The sequence below is a fragment of the Bos indicus genome, chromosome 7 (assembly GCF_029378745.1).
Source record: "Bos indicus isolate NIAB-ARS_2022 breed Sahiwal x Tharparkar chromosome 7, NIAB-ARS_B.indTharparkar_mat_pri_1.0, whole genome shotgun sequence".
In the NCBI taxonomy this organism is placed as follows: domain Eukaryota; kingdom Metazoa; phylum Chordata; class Mammalia; order Artiodactyla; family Bovidae; genus Bos; species Bos indicus.
In genome coordinates this window covers 53,025,428-53,047,504 of record NC_091766.1, presented here as the reverse complement: position 1 = coordinate 53,047,504, position 22,077 = coordinate 53,025,428, and the positions used below count along the sequence as shown (strand labels likewise).

The 22,077-nt window shown below is 49.7% G+C and overlaps 2 protein-coding genes across 20 annotated transcripts in view; one reads left to right on the top strand and one right to left on the bottom strand.

Moving 5' to 3' along the window:
- Nucleotides 1–6,311, bottom strand: part of LOC109562158 (uncharacterized) — a 446,088-nt gene extending 439,777 nt beyond the window's left edge. For 3 of the 13 annotated variants that reach the window (XM_070792106.1, XM_070792107.1, XM_070792112.1), the window contains exon 1: nucleotides 6,070–6,303. In XM_070792106.1, coding sequence (XP_070648207.1) covers nucleotides 6,070–6,290 — 221 coding nt within the window. In that variant the 5' untranslated portion in view covers nucleotides 6,291–6,303. Of the gene's footprint in view, nucleotides 1–2,343; nucleotides 4,156–6,069 lie in introns of those variants that run through there. The other 10 variants (XM_070792116.1, XM_070792118.1, XM_070792109.1 and 7 more) reach the window with 9 other exon arrangements.
- Nucleotides 6,312–6,379: 68 nt separating this feature from the next.
- Nucleotides 6,380–20,798, top strand: SPRY4 (sprouty RTK signaling antagonist 4). Of its 7 annotated transcripts, none has more exons than XM_019965149.2 (4): nucleotides 6,380–6,582; nucleotides 9,499–9,563; nucleotides 11,597–11,677; nucleotides 16,173–20,798. In XM_019965149.2, exon 4 carries the CDS (start codon nucleotides 16,220–16,222, stop codon nucleotides 17,117–17,119), a length of 900 nt encoding a protein of 299 aa, XP_019820708.1. In that variant the 5' UTR covers nucleotides 6,380–6,582; nucleotides 9,499–9,563; nucleotides 11,597–11,677; nucleotides 16,173–16,219; the 3' UTR covers nucleotides 17,120–20,798. The 7 variants fall into 7 exon arrangements, with proteins under 7 accessions (XP_019820708.1, XP_019820709.1, XP_019820707.1 ...); XM_070792104.1 differs by lacking the exon at nucleotides 6,380–6,582 and adding an exon at nucleotides 7,429–7,529; XM_019965150.2 differs by lacking the exon at nucleotides 11,597–11,677.
- Nucleotides 20,799–22,077: the final 1,279 nt, after the last annotated feature.

Below are 22,077 nucleotides of genomic sequence, written 5' to 3'. Positions count from 1 at the left end.
AATTTCATATGGTTCAACTAAAATGTTATACTTCAATGAAAGAATTACTTATGAAAAAAAAAAGTCCTGCCCAGTTGAATTGCTTTGTACACAGCTCTGTAAAAACTAGTTATGAGAAAGAGCTTGTGCCTTCCAAGGGCTCTTTGGCAGATGGTAAACAGGTTCAGGATGGTTATAAATTCCTCCCCAGGGCCTGAGGCTGGTGCACTTGGCCTTGTACTCAGGTCCAGAGTCCAGCCAGCCCTGGTGTGGTACAAGTCAGCTAGAGGAGGCCAGGATGTCCTCAGGCAGAGATGAAGGAACCACTCCAGCCTCAGGCTCAGGGTGTCATTGTTCTTGCAACACACCAGGTCACGCCTGCCCTGCTCTTTGCACTCACAGTGACCTCCTTTCTGGACATCTGCAAGGTTCTTGCTCCTCAGCCTTCAGACTTCTCAAAGAGATGTTCTCTGACCTCCCTAAAGATCTTTCCTTTCATCACTGTCACATTCCCTTCATGGATTTGATCAACCTCTGAAATTATGTTATTATTTGGGTGTTTACTTTTTAATATTTGCTTTCCTCATTAGACTAAGGTATATGAGGGCAGGAGATTCCTGTAAGTTATTCACTGTTGTACTCTTAGGGCCCAGGATGGCACCTAGTACCTAGATGCTGCTTAAATATTGGCTGAATGAATGAACAATGAATGACTGACCAAATGAAGTGGCATAAGGCCAAGAGACAAAAGGTGGCCCAAAGCACACTGTCAAGATGGAAAAGTGGATGCAGCTCCAACTTCTCTCAAGGGACACGAAAGCCAAGATCAGCCTCCAAAAAGTTGCTGACCCCTCCAGAGTCCAGATATCTGTTCCTTATCCCTGTGTTTCTCTCAGGGTCCCCATTCTGTCCTATGAAAGACACAGACACTTAGGAGGTATTAACTGCACCACTGCATCAATGGACATGAGTCTGAGCAAACTCTGGGACATCGTGAAAGACAGGGAAACCTGGCGTGCTGCAATCCACAGGGTTGCAGAGTCAGACATGACTTAGCAACTGAACAACAAAATCAGCTGAGTTTTTCAAGATTACCAGGGAATTTCTGTGATTTGCAAGCAAGGACCAAGAGAGCTACTCATTTTTTTTCTTTTTCTTCTTCACTTCCTACTTCCTGTTCTCAATGGTTGCTCTGGATTTAGCTCCCACATCTGAAATGAGCAGTGTGCTTCATTGTAGGTGAACCTGAACTAATGCAAATTTGAACCTGTGCCATTTAAATATATTCATAAAAATCTTGATTCAGTTAGCCAAAGCTAAAACAATGCAATTTGGACTTTACAGTCACACCTATGAGGAAACCACTCTGGACTATCTGAAGTTTAGGAAAGCTTCTTTTGCATAGCCTTCCACAACCCTGTTCTTGGACGGTCTTGAAGGAAGAATGGGGAAGAGGAGGCTAGTGACCTGTATTATCTTAACCAAACTAAAATCTTCAAAACTTCTCTGTTAAACAGAGCAATGAGAGGATCTCAAAACTACTTGTGCACTTGGCTCTGAGCTGGATTGCTTGAAGAATATCACGCCCTTTAGGGCTCATGATAACCCACTGAAGCAGATACTATGACTATCTCCTTTTTCACAATAGAGATTTAAAGAGATTAAGAATTATGTAAAGTCACCAAATGTTTAACAATCCCCATCCCAATACTGATATAAGAGAACCATTATTCCCAGAATATTACAGGATCTGCTACTACCTAAAGCCAAACATCTAAAAGCAACTTTTTCGCAAACTATTTAAGATACCCAGCCACACAGTTAAAAGTATAACTTTTGTCCTGTAAAAACTGTACTAGTTAAAGCAGCAACGACAGCACGGTATGACCCTTTGAACTCTGTGTTGATAAAGAAAACTTTGTTTGCATTTTAGTGTTTTTCTCTTTCTGAGGTTTTGATGCACCCAGATAAATAGGCTTCTCTTAAAATTCTAACTCACTCCCTACATTAAAATGGTTGGATATGTTGAATCATCATCAAAATGTGTATTTAGCACTCAGAATGTGCCAGGGGCTATCCTAAGTGCTCTATGAGCATTATTCCATTCAAGGTCCACTCAGGCATTTTTGCTAAGTACTACTATTAGTTTTCATATGAGAAAGAAACTCTGTCATATGAAAAAGAGAGAGGCACATAAAGTTTAGCTAACCTGTCCAAGGCTGTAGAGCTTGTAAGGGTGGAACTGAACCCCAGCAGCCTGTGGTCAATGTTTGTACATCTGTTTTTCAAGATTTCCAGGCTTCAAAACACCTCAATACACTGAGCCAGAAACCCTAGGGGCTAGTGCCAGAACAGAGTTCTCACCTTAGGTCTGACATGTCGCCCTGGCTATCTTAACTTGCAGGACCACTCCGCATGGCTCCTTCCTGCTCCTGGGACTTCTGCCACCCCTCGCCTGGCTGAGTTGGCTTCCTGCAGATGCGAGATGCAGGAAAGCACCGCCAGGGCCCCCAGGGCCTTCCTTTGCTTTCTGTATTCTCGGATCACTGATGTTAACTGTAATTAAATCATCCTTGGAAACAAACAAATTATTATTTGTTAACATCTATCTCCCCTTCTGACTATATAAATAATAGCAGTTCCAGAGTTTCTATAAAGGTGGGGGCAGGTCATTATTTGTGTTGGGGGTTTGGTTCCAGGGCTTCCTATTTGATATAAGGTTGAAAAAAGTCAACTGAAAACACAAATAAATGAGGTTGCTGATGAAGATAAGGGATGACACCATGGTATCACCACTGACAGTAAGCTCTATGTGGGTAAAAATAGCATCTATCTCTTTCATCACTGTAAACCCAACACCTGATAAATAAGAAGTCTATAATAATGTTTTGTGGAATTAATAAATAATTAAAACAGAGCCTCTGACTTCTCATCTGAAAAAGACAGAAGATAAGACCCAGAGCACAGTTTTTTTGAAGCACCATGACATATGAAAACAGGTCGAGCACAGGAATGGCATACAGTAGGTTCCCCATAAATGTGTGGCACTGAACGGGAATTCCTGCCTCTCCTCATTCCCATTGTACTCAGCTCCCATTTTAATAAAAGGACAAGGCACAGAACTGAAGCCACTGGACTCTCTGGACACAATCTGGTAGGGGTGAAGACGTTTACACCTGTGTTAGGGTAAAAGGACTATAATTGCATAGGTAGAAATGCAGGGCTGTTAGGATCCACCTCTAGCAGGAAAGTTACACCTGGGGAATACACAAGCCAGCTTTGGAATGAACAAAGTCCCAGGAAGTAGGGGAAAAAAAAAAAAAATCCAGTGCAGGTCTACTTGGCACTCAATCTAAAGAATGAAGGTGGTACCATCAAACCGGGAAGGCACAGATGCCTAGCATTCCCCCACCATCTTTCATTCTGTCCCCTCTCCTCCGGCTAGTATTAAAACACAAATCAGAGTGTGTAGGGACCCTGCTTAAAACCCTGAAGAGGACACTATCTGAACTCCTCACCAGGCTGATCTCAACCCTACTCGCCAAGCTGTGGCCACAGAGGCCTCCCGTAGGCAACTTAATGAGGCCTTCCCCAGGCAACTATCCACTTCCCTTTCCCCGCTGGGCTCCCTCTGCCTGTCTCCTCACCCTCCTTCGGGTCACTCCTTCCCTGTCTCCAAATCTCAACTCATAACCACTTTATCAGAAAGAGACCTGACCCCCTCACCGCCATGCCAAATTAAAATCAGGTCCTTCCTGGCTCTCCACATACCCTCAGATCTTGCTACATCTCCCTCCTAGCACTTATCATAGACTCAAATTGCATGGTCTGCCTTCTCCCCAAATTGTGAGCTTCACCAGGGCAGGGAGGGCTGTCTGTCCCTCACGACCAGATGCCCAGAGTCAGGGCAGGCCGCAGCACAGAATATATGATTGAATGAATGAATGGATGGATTTCTCCTAAGTAACCCCCAAACCTCTCCTCTCTTTAGGTTTCCAGGAACAGTGGAATACGGTCCCCAGTGCCCTCCTAGTCACTGAGTCACAGTCCGCTCAGGCATCAGAGGCTCCTCCCAGTTCAGGACTGGTATCCTTCATGGACCCACCATCCCACCAGAGCTGGGGTCTCCTCACTCCTCCTTTAGAAAAGCTGAAAAAAAGACCAGGAATGAAAGGAACACATTTCTTGGCTAATTTCTCTAATAAAGAACACAGGATAACTCCAACCCCTGCCACCACCCCCCACCCCCATCCCCATCTTGATCCTATAGAGTTCAGAAAGTATTTCTTTATTCTCTTTAATTGTTTAAGCAAGGCCATGAGCAACCACTGGCTGGAAAATTACTGCTCCAACTTTCCTTGTTTAACATGCTTAAATGACTTGCAAAAAACAGGTTTTTAGGTTTGTGATCATGAGTTTGAGCAAGCTCCAGGAGATAGTGAAGGACAGGGAAGACTGGCATGCTGCAGTCCACAGGGTCACAGAGTTGGACACTGAGTAAGTGACTGAACAACACGGTTGGTGATATGGAGACGGGGTGATAGAAAGATCCGAGTTGCAAAGGTCTAGGCAATCAGCACCACAATTTAGTAAATCTTTCATTTATCAGGAGCAGGACCCTTGGCCTGAATTTCTACATCTGACGAATAGGAATAATGATATTGAGCTTAGATGCCTGTAACGAAAAGAACTGAACGACTTTAAAATACTCTTATCCTAGTAAAGTGTTTTTCTCTTGGCATTCGGTAAGATCTTGGTCCAAGGAAGACCCAGAAGATGAATAAGTAAATCAAATTACACAGGTGCGTTTGACTAGCGAGAAGCCATTTTAGCCTAGACTCGGTGACCTTGGGCTCTGGTCTGGGTTTGTAAAATGTCTCTCCCTCTGCCGATCCCCTGGGTCCCAGCTCCAGCCCAAGGCCAAACCTCTGGTCTGGAGCTTTGCATATGCTCCACTGACAACTGCCAAGCGCAGTCCTATGGTGGCGTAGGAAGAAAAAGTCAGCCTCACCACCTCCCGGTGAAGCGAAAACACCACCAAGATAAACCTTTCAGGGGGATTCAGGCCCTAGCCCAGCCTTATCCCTGCATCAAAGCCACCCCCTACCCCGTACTCCCCGGAGGCTACAGCCTCCTCCGTTCCTGGGCGGAGCTGGGCCTGCTGCGAGGGCTCCCCGCCTTCCCGGAGTCGGGCCTAATGGCGGGGGCTTTTCTTTTCACCCGCCGGGGCTGAGGCTCTTCCCACCTCCCCCCCTCGCCCCACCCGCCCCATCATTAACTGCAAAGAAAAGATCCCGGCCATTTCCATTTCCTCTGCGGCTCAAGAGCCCTGTTGTTATTTAATCCCGCGGCCACCCCAGCAGCATCTTTGGCGCAGACGGCTCCACCCATCCACCTGGCCAGTTCTGCACCGCTCCTGCTTCTCCCGCGGGGCACTAGTCAGGGCGGTTGGAGAGAGGCGCCTACAGCAGCAAAGGCTGTGGCCTTTAGGCCTGCGTCCCGTGAGGGTTGCGAAACACGCGGGAGTGGAGGGGAGCACTAGCCGGGGCAGCAGAGGACGGGCGGACGCCGGAGCACTGCGGACATTACACTGGGGTGGGAGGAAGTGGGGCGCTGCCAGGCGAGAGCCAGATCTCTAGCTGAGTAGCCAGTCCACTCCGGGGGGTACTAGGGCCGGAAAAGGCTCGGCCCAGTCCTGTCCACACCCAAGAGGTGGGGGAGGGGTGCTCTGCACTTATTCAAGGGAGACTCAGCCTCAGGAAGGGAACCAGATTCACTCAGTAACCCCCAACTCCGCCCTTCTTTGATATGGACCTTTGACATTTTCTTAAAATTTTTGGTAAACACAGCTTCAAGACCCTTCCCCCCCGACGCCCCTACTCTAGAGAAAGAGAAGGCCCCTAGCAGGGGTCCTCCCGTTCCCCGCCCTCTGACTGCGGCGGGTAGAAATCCCTGGATCTAGGTGTGTCCTCCCCCACCCAGCTCTTAGCCCAGGATCCTGAGGTCGCAGTGTTTCCCCACCACCACCCCGCCCCCAGCAACACGGACGGTTCCAACCCAGGTCCGCAGTGGCGTGAAGGTAGCCTTTACCTCCTCTCGCAGGCTGGGAGGGGGTACAGCCCGCGCAGCTGAACCAGCTGCAGCAGTCGCCGCCGCCCTCCATTCATAAAGGAAAAAAAAAAAAGCAACAACAACCTCCACCCCTCTTTGTAAAAGAGCGACGGCCCCTGGAGGAGCGAGAGCCAACCCCAGCAATCACGGGTTAAGTCCTTTTCCGGCCCCCCATTCATAAAAAAAGGAACGCGGCGCATGCGCGCGCGGGGTCTCTTGTGCCCACCCATTCATAGAATCGCGAGCGGCGCGCGTGCGCACTGGAGCTCCCTTCCCTCCCATTCATAAAAAAGCCATTTTCCCAGGCAGTGGTTGCAACATCGCCGCGGAGGCAGTGAGAGAAGCTGACAGCGCGGAGCTGGCGCTGCGGAGCGCAGGGAGCCGAGCCGGTTCCTCCGGCCGGCGTCTGCGAGGATAGCGGCGTCCGATCCGCTCGGGTTCGGGGGTTTACACAGACGTGGAGCAATGCTTGTGACTCTGCGGCTCCTCAAAGTAAGTCCTCGACCGGTTTCGGGATGTGAAGCTACCCTTCTCTGAGTCGCAACGCGACTCCCCCTCGGGCTGGGGCAGATGCTGCGCTATTTCTATACGCGCCTCAATGTTCTTTCCCTCTCCCTGCGCCTCCTGGAGCAGCTGCGGTGCGCCGCAGCTCCCTGACGCCCTCGGCTGGGCCAGTTAGGCGCCGGGGGTGCTCACAGCCTGGCACCGGCGTTTCCGACCCCCGGGCATTGCCAAGCCGGGCTTTCCCACTCTACCACTCAGAAGCACCGTGCGTGTCCCGGGAGTTTGCTTCTGGCCTGGCCCCTTTCCGCCTACCACTACCCACCTCGGGTGCTGGAACAGGCGATTTTGGGCTCCGTGAGGAGCCACCTCTTGGGTCCGGCGGGCGCCTTCACCCTGGGCGGCTCGCCCACCCTGGGCTCTCTGCCCACGGTGCCAGTCTGCCGTAGATCTCCCCAGCCCGCCGCAGAGGCCTATGCTCGACGTAGGTTTTAGTTTACCCTTCGGAGCCGTGATGGACTAGGTTTCTTTCCTTCTGCCTACCCCTCGATGGTCAGCGCAGGGCTGGCCCGGGACTGGGCATTTCTGCTCTCTCTTTGGTGAGGCGGTTCCTCGCCGTCTGACCTTTGCTCTGCTGCCGCATTTTATGCTGTGCAACTGCCTTGCAGTTGCCTTCCTTTCCCCGGCCTCTGCAGGGGCCAAGGCTCCTCGGCCTCCTCGTGTCCCCCTATACTCTGGCACCGAATTGTGCCAGGCCCCGAGGCTCCCGGCCGCTCTGGGGCTGTGGTGGGGGCTGAAGGTGCGTTTACATAACGCCAGGCGTGTGGGAGCTGGAGGAAGAGGTTGCGTGCGTAGGAGAGATAAGTCTCCCGCCTTCCCTCCTTCCTTCTTGGTGGTACCAGGCTTGACATCACCGAGAAGAAAGAAGGACAGAGACGGTACGTTATGAAAATTCTGAATCGCCAAGGCTTGGGAGGCAATGAAGGGGGGTAAGGGCAGGTTTGGCCAGCCAGGACAGCTGGAGCTTGGCTCCATCACTGGGGCCAGGGCTAGGGCCAGGGCTGTGCCCAGTTTCCCCTCCCTGCAGACGATCAAAAAGCATTTAGACAGTAGCTGCTCTTGTGCAAGAAGCCAGTTTCTCAATTCTCTTTGATTGAGGACTGGGGGTTGTGGGCAGAGGAAGCAAGAGAGGTGGAAAATGGTTGCATGGCTAGATGGGCTGAGTGATGAAGGAAAGAAGAGAACTGGGCTGGAGGGCTGGATGGTGGGCAGAGGGGACAGATGCTGGCTGCCTCATGCACCAGCTGCTGGATGGGTATCCATTTTGCCAGGCCTGGATGAGGGGGCAGAAGGCTGCCTTGTGGCCCACTAGGGCTCGGAGGGCACCTCTCCCCCCAGGATGATCTGTGAAGAAAGGAAGGGTGTGTGTTCAATGGGGTGCCCAGACCCAGCGTGAACCCCCTCTTTCCTGCTTCCAAACCAGTGAGCATGATTCTCTCCACTTTGGGGGTTGGGTAAGAGAAAGTGCCTGTCAGTCTGGTTCGCTGACTGAGGAGGCTCTCAGTGCCTCTGAGCCTCTCAGGGATACAAAGCTGGGAGGTAAAAGCCCAGAGCATTTAGGAAATGTGGGTTTATCAACGTCTTAATCAGCTCGGTCTGGCCTGAGGCCCTGCCCAATATTGCACTGGTGATTTCACAATGTTTAGAGTTCCCTGGATCTTAACACAAATGGGGCATAAACATCTGAAAATTTCAGTTTTTCCCCTTAGTGAAAGACTAAGTGGGTATGGGGCAGACTAGGAAAGGGTGGGCAGCCACCGACACCCTTCCACCTCTACCACCCTCCCTCTACCCCCCGCCCCCTTTCTCTGTCTCCCTCTATCTCTTTAAGGAGAAGGGTAGGAAAGAAATTGTAGACACGTCCGGTATAAAATCAGACTGCCTCTTTCCTAGCCCTTGGGAGGGTCCTCACTTGCCAGAAGGCTCTAGATGAATTCTAATATGAACAGTGCACATCCTGACCAACTGAGCTGCATGGCTAGTACAAGGTAGGCGTTTTAGTGGCAGATTTGTAAAATCTCCTTGATGGACAAATGCTCAGTGAGGACGACATCTCTTGGTTATTTTCCTTTTTAGATTCTTACTCTCTGTTCTGTGGAGAATAAGTGCTCTCCTGCTCATTCCCACCACCTTTTCTACTAGTACCCTCTGAAATGGCAGCATCTCCTTAGAGCTTCCAAGGGGCTTTGTGGGAGGAGACTGACCACCTGGAACAGAATGATTCCTAGTTAAAGCAGGGCAGAGGCTGAAGACATTTGGAGCTTGCAGGTGTCATTTTTGCTCTTATCCTTACAGAATAGGTGGAGAGACCAGAATTTTAAAATTAAGGGAGGAAAAAACACCCATTAACACTTCCAGAAATGGCCCCTGAGATGTACTGCTCTGGAATGCTTGGGATCACATGTGTGGAATTCTCTTCCAATTTTTGATGCTGTTAGTCCCTTCATGTCACATCTTCCAGCACCAGTTTTTGGGGTCCCACAAGCCTTTTTCTTTTCCCAGGCTCTCCTCTTGGGTAGGGCGCAGGTAATGGTACCAGGGTGCTTAGAAAGGAGCCCCTTCTCTTCAGAGAAGGAGTTCAGTGTAAAAACTATGGGATTCAGTTTGGTTCTGCATCCAGAGTTGTCTGTCATCTGGCCCCAACTGAGGCAGGAGTTTCCCTGTGAGGAAAACCTCTGGATCTAGGGACAGAATTGAAAATGTTGGATTTGGGATATCAATATGACTGTGTTTTTAAGGAAGGGGAAGGGCAAGAGTGGAGAAGCTTCCATCGCATGGCCAACCTGGAGCTATTGGACAGAAGGGAAAGCAATGACTCACTGGAATATATTTTTACTCTTTCAAAAGAGCCAGAGGAAGAAGGTGATGAAGGGCAACATAACGGAAGACTGTATTACCTCTTCTAGACCAAGGTAGGGAACTGGGTCAGAGCAGATGAGAGGTTAGGAAACTTGGGCCTTAGTCTCCCCATCTGCAGAGTGGGGAGAAAACCCCCCGCGCCCACCCAGGGGCCAGGGCCAGCCGAGCAGCTAGCCAAGTGTGCAGGGCTGGGGCTGTGCCCATGTTACTAGGGGTGCCTGTTAGGAGGGCCTGGTTGTAAGGAAGCCCCTTCCTCCACAGGAGACGTGGGGTACTTCTTGATGTACAGAGGGGAGGATGCGGTGCTCTCAAGGGGGCCTGGGGCCACCCTGCAGATCCAGACAGCTGACAAGGCTGGGGATGTATCCGGGACATGTGGCTGGGTTTAAGAGGCTCCACTGTTCAGCTGTGATCATGATTGTTCTTTCCAAGGACAGTCAGTAGAGGAAGCAAGGGCACCAGGGAGGGAGCACAGATGTGCGGGATCTTGTGGAGGAGGGAAGGGGCCCTTCTGGGGCAGGTGGCCATTTGCAGAAAAGTGGTTTCCCTTGTCTTTTTCTGGTTGGGGGGAGGGAGAGTCATTTCCTGCCCCCTCCCAGGAGTAAGCTAAAACCTATTATTGTAACTCCAGTTCTTAGTGGAGGATGGTGAGACCAATAAAGTGATCTTTGTGCCAATGGGGGTGGGAGTCCCTCCCTGGGGTTTAGGCTCCTGGTCCCCCACCCCCAAACTCTGATGCAGGCCAGGGGTTCTAAAACTGTACCAGTATTTAACAGGCTTCTTCTAGCTCCATTCTTTTCTCACTCTTGACTTCTAATCCCTCTTTAAGGGGATCTGAGCCGACAACAGTTATGAGGGGAATACATCAAAGCCAAAATGTGTAGCTGGTTAAAATAGTCCAGAACCAAAAACTACAGCAAGACCTCTCCAACTCAGCCTTGTACAGGGGCTCTGGAGCTCAGCTGACTGATTGTGGAAAAAGAAGTTTGGGAACTGATAACTGAGGATGAGACTAAGTGAGGATAAGCAGCTGTTTTCTTTTGTGATCTCTGACAGGTTATGGCCAGAGGTCAGCTCCTAGTGTGGTGCTGGAATTGGCAGGGGGCGGGGCGGGGGGGGGGCGGTGGAGGCGGGGCAAGAATTCTCAGACAAATCCAGCTGTCTAAATGCCTTATTCTCAGCCAAGATGATCTCCCTCTGTGTAGGGTACAGGGAAGACAAGCTCTGGCTTCCCTCATTCCCCTCACCCCCTTTATTTTTTTTAAATGTGTCATGTGGGATCTTAAGGATCTTTAGTGAATTGTAGTTCCCTGACCAGGGATTGAACTCTTACGCCCTGCATTGAGGATATGGAGTCTTAACCACTGGATTATCAGAGAAGTTCCTCCCTTCCTCCCCTTTAAAGTCTTTCTGAAGCAATAATTGGAGCTTAATGAACTGAGATGTTGTCCCAAAGAACCCAAGGGATAGTGGCAGATGTAGCAGTGGGCTCTCACGCAGCCTGTTGTTTAGTTGCTCAGTTGTGTCCAATCTTTGCAATGCCATGGACTGACTGCATCCTGCCAGGCTCCTCTGACCATGGGATTTCCCAGGCAAGAATACTGGAGTAGGTTGCCATTCCCTTTGCCAGAGGATCTTCCTGACCCAGGGATAGAACCCGTGTTTCGTGCATTGCTTAGAGACCTTTTTCTCTGAGCTGTTAAAGGGTTAAACAACCTTACCTGAAAGCATCTGCTAGGACTGAACGAGGCAGTACAAAAAGCAGTACAAAAAGTGCCCCTTCGTTCAGAGCTTCTTGTCAGTTTGGCATTAGCTGACCTGTAGTTTTCAAAGTACAGCTGTCAGATTTTCCTAATATTTCCCAACTCCTCTCCCCGGGTTAAGTCCAGGGGAAGTGGTGGATGGCTGGAGCTGACATTTAACATGGGTCTTGATTCTTTCCAGCCAGCCTGCACTGAGCTGTGTGTCACCTTGATGCTCAGCCTCTCCCCGCAGGTATCATAGACTACAAATACAGGGCGTTGTGCTCTAGGCTTTTTAATATCACTGACTGGCTATTCTTTCTTCTGCCTTCCTCTTACCCTAGCTCCTCCTCTTCGCCACAGACCTGGACCAGGAAGCCACATCCATGAATGTGCCCTGGGGACCCTGAAGTTCAGCTTTACAGGTGGGAGGAGAGGGGATTCCCACCCACTCTAGGCTTCCCTTTTAGGGGCTGCTGTGTGGTGAGATCCTACAAGTGAGACCCATTCAACCTTAAGAAAACTAAAAATGAAAACGCTGAGTAAAATGGAGGTGTGTTGAGGACAAAAGAGACAGCAAAGAAAACGGAGTTGGAAGCAGAAATGTCTTAAGCACTGACGCTTCCTTTAGTGACAGGTTTCAAAGCCCTGGCCCCCCACTCTCCACACTGAAAATTCCCCTAACTGGGGGCCAGTCTGATACCAGCCCTGTCTGGCTTCATTTCCAGACTGGTTGGGTTAACAGCCCGAAGATGGCCTGATGAGGTTCCCCCAGGGCTGATGGCAGACCCGGGAGACTGGCAGAGTTCTTAGCTACAAGAGAGAAGGGTGCTTTCACGCCCTTCTCTGAATATCCAGAAGTTACTGCAAGTCCCGGCAACGGGGATGACTGGGTTCAAGTCCTGCCCTGACCATTTGCCTGCTCTATGACCCTCTGTTCTTCTGTTTCTTCCTCTGCAAAGTAGGTGTTATTCTCCAAAGTGATGGTGAGGATTTAAGGAGAACATCACTGAGGATTTAGCACAGATCCTGGCACCAAGAAATGTTTCATAAATACTATATGCTTTCCTAACTATTAATTACTATTAGAAAGTTGGAGTGGAGGTAAAAGTTTCCTTTCCTCGTGCTAATCCATAAGGCTGTCACCTACAACTCCACAGAGGTGCTTCTCTGGCTAAGTGGAGTGGTGGCTTTGTTTCTCTGTCCACAGTCTTCCAAATGGGCCATCAGTCTCCCAAACAACCTAAAAGAAGCAAAAGCCTCCTCTCTCCTATTTATATTACAAATCTCTTCCTTCCTTGCAGGGGAAACAGAGTACATATTAAACTACACTTAAGTTCGGCAGTGTTGGGTAGACTGGACGGTAGGTGTGTCCCAGTGAGTAGAGATTGATCTTTGAAACTGAGGAATGGGAAAGTGAGGGTTTGAAACTTCACTTAGCTGTGCTGAAGTGTTATCTATCAGGCTATCAGCAAGTATTTTTTTTTCATGTGAGTCAAATGAATTCAACCGTCCTGTGGAGGGACGGTCCCAGCTAACTAGGAGATGAAGCCTGAGAAGATTGGAGACCTATAGGTCTGAGCCAGCTGCTGGCTTTTGCTGGGCTGTAGCCAGAAGGAATCCTGCATCAGTGTTATGATGGGGAAGATGCATTTTAGAATATGCTGGCTGGAGCCATCCAGGGCGTGGCTTGCCCTGAGACAGCTGAGTTACCAGGGACCCAGCTCCCACCCTCTTGTCTGGCCCTAAGTGCAGACCCAGATGTTGACAGCTGCCCCTGGAGGGTGATAGGAGTGGGGTAATGCCAATATCCCATTGCCAGCAGCCACTGTCCCCACCCTGGCTTCCTGGAGGGACTTTTCCAGGAATCTGCCTTGTGATGAGTCCAGGGCCTGTTAAAATCTGAGCATTGTTCATGCCTTTGATTCATCCATAGAAAGTGTGCTCGTTGTTTAAAGAATCTCAGGAATAGGATTGGAGGAAGGAGAGTGGGTGATCAGTTTAGGGGAGGGAGTACCCACAGCGTGGCAAGTCCCAGCCCTGGTCCTAAGAAATGAAAGCTCAACTACATGGGGCAATACAACCTTCAAACTGCCACTGACATTTTGTTGGCAGGACCCTGAGCTTTGTGACCTGAGCTTCTGGCATAAGGGAATCACGTTGTCTTTGTCCGGGGTGGGGGTTCTGGCGGAGGCACCTCTTGGCTGGCGCCAGAGAGTCGTCTCCTGAGCCTCTGTCAGCATTTTCCATTCTTTTGCCTAGTCACACCTTTTCCTCCAAGCAAAGAGCTGGAACCCGGGGCTCCTAACTCTCCTTTTTTTGACCCCAAACCCATTTATTCTAGAAGCAAGGCTTTAGAATCCCTGCAAAGAACAAAGTGAGCCCACTTTAGCATTCCTGAAGTTCTGCCCCATGACCAGCTTGAGCCTTGGAAAAAATTCCTCTCCCAAAATACTCAACTGACATCTCCCATCCAGCCCCAAACCCAGGACCCCTAAAGGAGGCTGTCTCGGCAAAGAACGACTTCTTGGTGGCAAACCTGCCTGACACTGAAGTCACACTCTGCCGTAGGAAAGTCTCCTCGTTGAAGATGATGCTTTCCTGACATGTGGAGGGAACACAAGGCAGGAGAGAGGCTATCCCCAGGCACACATTCTCCGAAATGGGAAAAACTGCACAGAAACACCAGCATCTCTTAAGTAGATAGGGCTGTGGGACCAAAGCCAGTAGTTCATGGCCTTTGTGAAGGGGAAATATCAGTTGACTGAGCAATGAACCTTGTAGAAAAGACTTAGTGCTTTTTTCTGCATTTTGCAGTACACAGATGAGAACCCTGGGGATAAGCTCCCTTTCATTCACTTCATGAACTTTGCACCTAGACTGAGCTTTTTATTTCAGTCAGGCTAGAAAGCATCTAAGAAGTCCTTCCCCAACAACTGAACCATTTCTAATCAAACCATTGTTTCCAAGCAGAGGAAGTATAATGCAGAGTGTCCTGAATGGCTTTTCTCTCTCTCTCTCTTCATTCTTTATTATAGACATTGATAAGTATGGATGTGTCACTCAGAGCCAGGTATCCTCCTGTGATTGGAATACTAGGATGACTAGCTGGGGCCCAAGTCTGGAGGGTTGTGAGGTTAGAACTGGAAGTGGAAACCTATCCACATCCTATTCTTAGGTACCACTTTTTTTTTTTTTTTTTTTTTTAAGTTTAATTGTTTTTAAGTTGATGTGTTGTATTTTCATTTTTATTCAGTTTAAGGATTTTTCTCATTTTTTGTCACTGCATGTGGGATCTTATTTCCCCAACCAGGGATCGAATCCCCACCCCCGGCAGTGGAAGCTTGGGAGTCTTAATAACCACTAGACTGCCAGGGAAGTCCCTAGGTATCACCTTTGAGGCAAGATGAACCTAATAGCAGAGGTACCCTCCGCTCTCCAAATTAGAACATCATTAGCATCTTGAAAAAGCATTTACTGAAGCCCTACCCCATAGCACATTAATCCAATGTGGTTTGTTTTTTTTTTTTCCAAAGGTGGTTATCATCTCCTTCTATCTTCACCCTGGCTGTCTGTTCTATCCCCCAGCCACAAGCCCAGTGGAATCTTCCCAGAGTCTAATCTTTCTCTGGGATTCCAAATTGGGCAGAGGTCTTGGCCTCTGCTGCTATTTCTTTAAATTGATCTCCAGCCGAATTCCGAATGTAAAGGTCAGCAGGCGAGGAAATGGCACTTCTAATAGAAAACAATGTGCACTTTCTAAATTTGAACCAAGCCGTTTCCGCTCTTTGATTTAAGTGACTTCCTGGGGTTCCGTGTCAGGCACTGCAGTTGAATCTCTGGCCAGTTTCCAACTTAAAATTGCACTCTCTCTCGGTGAAATTAGAAACTGATCCAGGCTTGGCTTAGCTATTCTAGTAAACAGCATTTAGGCTGAATGTTTAGCTCAGTATTTGGAAATGGGTGAAGTGAGTGCCCCTCAGAGAGGATTTCCCATCCAAGTTGTCGGAGGGCACCTGTCCAGGGGTTATTAGCCACTGGAGGTTGTTGCTCTTAGAAGTAGTAGTAATAAGTTAATATCCTGGATGTGTAGGCATCAGATACAGCTCCTCCTTCTCTTGTGACTATCTGAAATAAAGGCTTTTGTTTATCTAGTTGATAAAAACTCCACGGGAGCACACAGGGACTGACTAAAGTAGTCACCACATCCTCACACTCAGCATAACACTTGGTACTTATTAGTCATGCTTATTAGTGCTCAGGAAATCCAAAGGTTGCTCTCTGGGATGGTCTTAAATTAGAGTACATGCTGTGTGTCAGGCAAAATGCTAGGTCCTGGATATGCATTTTTTTCATTTGGTTCTTACAAGAACCCATTTTACAGGTGACAGTACTAAGGCATAGAAGTTAAAGAACCTCATTCACAGCAGCACTGCTAGGCAAAGGTGAGAACTTGAACTTGGATCTAATTACAGAGCCTGCATTTATAACTGCTAAGCTCTGTCTGTCTTAAATCAGAAGCATGTTTCATGGGGATTATAAGAATGAACATGGATGGCCCAAGTTTGAGCCCTAGTTCTGCTACTAATGGTTTTGTGTGACTTTGGACAAGTTACTTTGAACATTAGTTTCCTATAACTAGAAAAGGGGTAATGGTAGTTACATTCTAGGGTTATTGTGAAAAGTTGATAACATAATAATATGATGCTTAGAAGAGTCCTTGTAAGCGCTAAATAAGTTATTTCTACCACTTAAAATTGTCATTACTGTTAATACTAATCATCTAAGCCTTAATGCTGGGTAGTCCACCAAAGCAATCCTATTTCACTTGGGCTCCCAAGGACCTAATGGTGGATGGGGGTGTTAACAGGCCACCTATTGATGCCTGGAATCCATTCTCTTCCTCCCCCCCCTACCCAGGGCCCCTAGAAGCCTGTTACTCCGCACATCCCAGGACCTCCGGCCCCATGGAGCCCCCGATCCCACAGAGCGTCCCCTTGACTCCCAGCTCAGTCATGGTCCAGCCCCTACTGGACAGCCGTACGGCCCACAGCCGGCTCCAGCACCCTCTCACCATCCTTCCCATCGACCAGATGAAGACCAGCCACGTGGAGAACGACTACATCGACAACCCTGGCCTGGCACCCCCCTCTGGCCCCAAGCGGACCCGGGGTGGAGCCCCAGAGCTGGCCCCAACCCCAGCCCGCTGTGACCAGGACGTCACCCACCACTGGATCTCCTTCAGCGGGCGCCCCAGCTCTGTGAGCAGCAGCAGCAGCACGTCCTCTGACCAGCGCCTCTTAGACCACATGGCACCCCCACCCGTGGCTGATCAGGCCTCCCCGAGGGCTGTGCGCATCCAGCCCAAGGCCATCCACTGCAAGCCGCTGGACCTTAAGGGCCCCGCTGGCCCCCCAGAGCTGGACAAGCACTTCTTGCTGTGCGAGGCCTGCGGGAAGTGTAAGTGCAAGGAGTGCGCGTCCCCCCGGACGTTGCCCTCCTGCTGGGTCTGCAACCAGGAGTGCCTGTGCTCGGCGCAGACACTGGTCAACTATGGCACCTGCATGTGCCTGGTGCAGGGCATCTTCTACCACTGCACCAACGAGGACGATGAGGGCTCCTGCGCCGACCACCCCTGCTCCTGCTCCCGCTCAAACTGCTGCGCCCGCTGGTCCTTCATGGGCGCCCTGTCCCTGGTGCTGCCCTGTCTGCTCTGCTACCTGCCCGCCACTGGCTGTGTGAAGCTGGCCCAGCGTGGCTACGACCGTCTGCGCCGCCCCGGATGCCGCTGCAAGCACACGAACAGCGTCATCTGCAAGGCAGCGGCTGGGGACGCCAAGGCCAGCAGACCGGACAAGCCTTTCTGACGCTCAGGGTCAAGTCCCAGCGCTCCGCCTGGAACCCTGGTTCCCTTCTGACACCTGAGAAGAGCATCACGGCACAGCCAGAGGTTTAGCATCCCGAGGCTGACCCTGCTAGTCCACCTACCCCCCACCCCCAGCTGCGAAAGAAACAGGGACCACCATCACCCACCCTCTCTTCCCCAAAAGGATGAAGAAGCACTTTGGGGTTGTTTTGTTCAGGATCCTGGAACTTTGTGTGAAACAGACAGTGGCAGGGGTGTGGTGTGGTTTGGGGGCAATTTTTCTTTTCCAGAAGATGGAACACAGATGTGGACACATATCCGGAAGTTGCAGCTGCTTGAATGCCTTCCTGGCCCTCCTCCTCCCTCACTTTCTCCCTGCTCTTTTGCATTCTCTCTGGCTGCCTGGGAGGAAATCTGAGTGGCCAGGGGACTTGGAAGAAGACACTTGGAGTCTTACCATCTGTACCTTCTCCCAGCCTCCACCCCAGTCTGCCCCATCTTGGGGAAGGTGTAGACCCTGGCAATCCCTGTTGTATATACTCGGGAGCCCCCACCCCTCGTACCTTGCTCTGCCTGGAGCCATGGACGGATTTAGGAGCCACTGCACAGTACATTTTCTCCCTTCCAGCTTCCTCACTAACTCTCGGGGGTGTTCCACTCATGATACCGTCCTTCGGCTCTTACTGAGTCACAGACTCACCTGCCTGCTGTGTGCCCCCAGTTCTCTCTACCCAGATCCTTTCCAGAAACTTCACTACGGGTAGAGAAGACCGGAGCAGCAAATTTGAGACCAAATAGCATTTTGCCAATGAGTCTGAGGCTGTGGTCTCTGGATCCAGTCGTTACACGTTTTTATATCAGATACTAACGGTGTTTTAAAAAATAATAATAAAACACTTGCTTCCTTTTGGGCCACCCCCAGGAAGGGCTGATTTCAAAATCTGGGGGGCGAGCAACCTCAAGGAACACAATCCCCCCTCCCCACCAAGAAGAAGATTTTAACAGCAGAGAAGAGAGGCAGCACCTCGTGCTGGCAGAGTGATGGCTGGGTGTGGGCTTCTTCTCTCCTGATTCTGCTGCTTGCTGTCCTAGCCTTTTGTGTACAGTGTCTGTATCTTTAATGTAAATAGACAGATGGTGACAAAAGAGTCTATTTTAGTGTTAGGAGGCCCTGGCGGGGGGAGTCAGAAAAATGCAGGTGGGGGAAAGATTCTCCGGGGACTTCTTGGGATTGAGCCCTGCTTCTGTGCATGGCCACATGAGCCCCTCCCAGCAGCCCCCAAAGACGTAGCAACTCTCTCTCAAGGTGCTAAAGGACTCAGCAAGCGCAGCTCGTCCCGTGGGTAGGTACTTGTTGCATGCAAAAGCTGTAGTGTGTCTGGTCCTTACTCCCCAGCAATTGTGTGGGGTTTTTGCTTCATGTGGTATTCTGTGCCTCCTCCCTTTCCCCCTCCCCGCCATGAGAGAAAGTAGCTTGGGTCTGAAGAGCTACCCTGGGGCGGTGTTGGAAGTGTACTGGGCACAGCCTTTGTAGCACTTCAGTTTGTTCTGTAGGAACAGAACAGCCTCCTTGAAGGAGGCAGGTAGCTGTGATGGTCACGTACCCAATGCTTCTCAAGGACTTTTTTTTTCCTTCCCTTCTTGAAGACTGGTAGTAACATCTTATGATTTAGAATAAGTTAATTGTAACTGTAGGTATTTATTGACTGGAGGAAAGGAGGGGATGGTCTTATTATTTTAGGCTTTATTTATATAACATTTGCTAGCTTGTAAAAGGCGAATATGAAATCTGCGTTTTCTAAGGCTGATTCCTGTAGCTACCCTTGCCACAGTTGTCATGGATGTATGGATGTTATTGCACAAATCGGAGGCAATGATAGAAAAAACACATTCAGCCAACCACTTGTCCTAATTGAATGTATCAGATGTGTACTGAAGGGACTGGAGACGTTTTTCCTCAGAACAGGTGTGCAGAGGTTACCCCCAAAAAGAGAGGGCATACGTCCACTCTGGGAGAGGCCTCAGAACTTTCCCCAAAGCCCCTCCCTCAAATGTCTCCACGGGAAACTTGACCCAGTGGCAAGTTGCACTTTGGTGATCTTTGGTGTTCTATGTGCCCATTCTGTGGAGAACTGATTTACATAAGCTGTGTACACACACACACACACACACACACACACCCACACCCACACCCACACCCACACCCCCCCCTACCCCACCATCTCTACAAAGACCCTTGTTTGTTTCCTGGCAAGTAGCCTCCTGAACACACACACACACACACACCCCCTACCCCTACCCCTCCATCTCTACAAAGACCCTTGTTTCCTGGCAAGTAGCTTCCTGAACCCTGACTTTGTGTATATAGTTGTAAACATGGATTTTTCTGGGTTTTGGTTTTCTTTTTTTCCTTCCCCTGCTTTGGCTTGTTCTTTTTGGTTTGCATCTAACCTGCTAGGTGGATGTCTGCAGAATTCTCTGTGTCCTGTGCAGTCAGCTTTCGTTCGTTCTCCCAGCTCTGTTGCATAGCAGTCCCTCAGCATGTTTTTCTGGAAAAAAGAAAAAACTGGCTTGCCTGTCGCCCCCAGGGGCCAGTCAAGGGCCACTGAGGGATCAAGCTCTCAGCAACACGACGCGTTTCTGCCGCCACTTCTGGCTGACTGTGTGTCCTGTGACCAACAGCTTGCTTGGCTGGTTTATGCCTCCTCATCTTGACCTTTTTAGCAGACTGCCAGCTGCTTCCTACTAAGGTTCAGTCTGGGATGGCTGGTGGCTCTGCCTGGAACTGGGGGTGGGATCCACAAGCCTGGGCCCAGGACCCTTGTCCTAAGGGGGTACAGCTGCTTCCCCTGGAGGGTGGATTTGTAAAGTCCCAAAACCCTGGCAAGTGCCCTGAGAACAGGGTCTAGGAGAGCCAGACCTTTCTAGGTGGAACATGGGGCCCACCAAGGCTCCTCACTGGCTCTGTCTGGGCGGAGTGAAGACCAGTCCCTGCTGTTGACACGGGCCCCTTCACAGCTGACAGACGGAAGACTATCGTGTGATGTGTCTGGTTTTTTCAGTGCTCTGGAGTCTGCACACATGCCCTCCTGACGGTGAGGCCCAGTTAGATTATGACAAGTCCCAAGTGTGGAAAGTGTGGGTTGGGACCAGATCCCGTCACGTTCATGGTCTCCATGCTGCCCCAGGAGGTGTCCGGCGGGGTGTAGGCACCACCACTTTGCACTGTACACGTCACTAGGGCATCCTATGAACTGCACTGGCCTTCTGGTTTATGTCTTGGGTAAGCATTTTCATGCCCTCTGCTTACTGTGACAGTCGACGACAAATCTTAAGCTGCCATCTTTGCTGTGGGTAAGTCGGTGTGCTGTCTTGTCTTGCTTTCTCTTCTCACTGCCCCACAGTTCAGTTTTGTGTTAAAAACAGAAAAGCTGTTCAAGGGTCCCATCCCGGCATATTTTCCCTCTTCACTGTAACCCTTTCTCATCCCACATCAAAAGTTACCACAGAAGGTTTCCTTTGTATAGAATATTTATTTTGAAGCTCTATTTTAATAGTATTTATTTTAGAAAGTCTACTATTGTAAGAGTTCTTCTGTTTGTGAAGAAAAAGCAAGTTAAAAACTGAATGTACTGATCTAGAAAATATATATAAATATATATTGTTAAATATACATAGGACTGCTGTTTCTCGTGTGTTTGTGTGTTCACACCCCTGACATCCTCACCCAGCAAGGTGTCAAAGTTTGTCAAAGAACACCTGCTAAATAGAAATGAGTGACCAGGCTCCGGCGGACAGTGTGGCGGGGGGACAGGGCTTCCTGGCCCTGGTCCTGGCTCAAGGATGACCTTAGAGCCCCTGGAGGAAAGCTTCACTTTCTGATGAAGCTGAATCCTGCCAGGTGCTGCTAAATCCTCTGGCAAGCCCTCCCCTATGCAAGAGTGTATTGGTAACAGATGGATGACTGGGAAGTGGGGGAGATTCGTCTACCTGTCCAATTTATACAAATTCTGCAGCTCTTTTCTTTTCACCTTGGTGTTCCCCAAGCAGATTTTCACATATATTCCCACACACAGGCTTACAGAAGGCAAACAAAAAAACCCTTGGCAGTTTCCTTATTTTCTCTGGACTGGTGGCTACTGTAACAAACCCGTCCCCTTAACTTCCATCTAGTAAATGACGTGCCTCTGCCTTCCTTTCCAACACACCTTCCATCTATCCATCTCCCCTATACCATGCAGACATTTAAATCAGGATGCAGTGAAGGGGTGGGGGGAGGCAGGGAGGAGAGACTTTAATTACTTTCATTGCATATGCCAATCACAAGGAGACTTGGACTATTATTTTCAAACTGTGAACACATGCCTCCTGTTTTAAAGATATTTTTCTGTTAGCCATAAGGGGCCCAACAATGGTTGACAGAAGAAACTAGACAGACAGGTGCCGTCTGGAGCCCTGAATCCAACTCTGGGTTGTCTCTGGAGTCACCAGGGATGGCATATTTCCAGTCTTTGTGAAAGCCTAAGACTCTTCTTCGAGACATCCAAACTCATGCCAAGGATCCCCTGGTAACTTCCCAAAAAGGCATAAAGGATGTCCATCCTCCTTGTGGTCTTCTGAGCACTAGAACTGCTCCAGAATAAAGACGCCAGCCTCCCCCTCAGCCAGAACTTGTGGCCTCTCCTGCTCCTGGATGTTGGTGTCTTCCTTCACTGATGACACTTGGAGGTGGTTTTCCTTTTCCTTGGCTCAATCCCAGTTACTGACACCCAGGCTTTAAGTCTTTGGTGTCTTGATAGGTGGAAGCGTAGGGCAGGCCTGCCCCTGGTTTTGTTTCTACAATTTAGAGATTAAAAATAACAGAAACCTATACAGGATGTTGGGTTTGTCTCACCCACCCAAAACCTCTTGAGGAAACAAGCTAAACAAATGTGAGCTTATTTCTTAAAAATCGGTGGC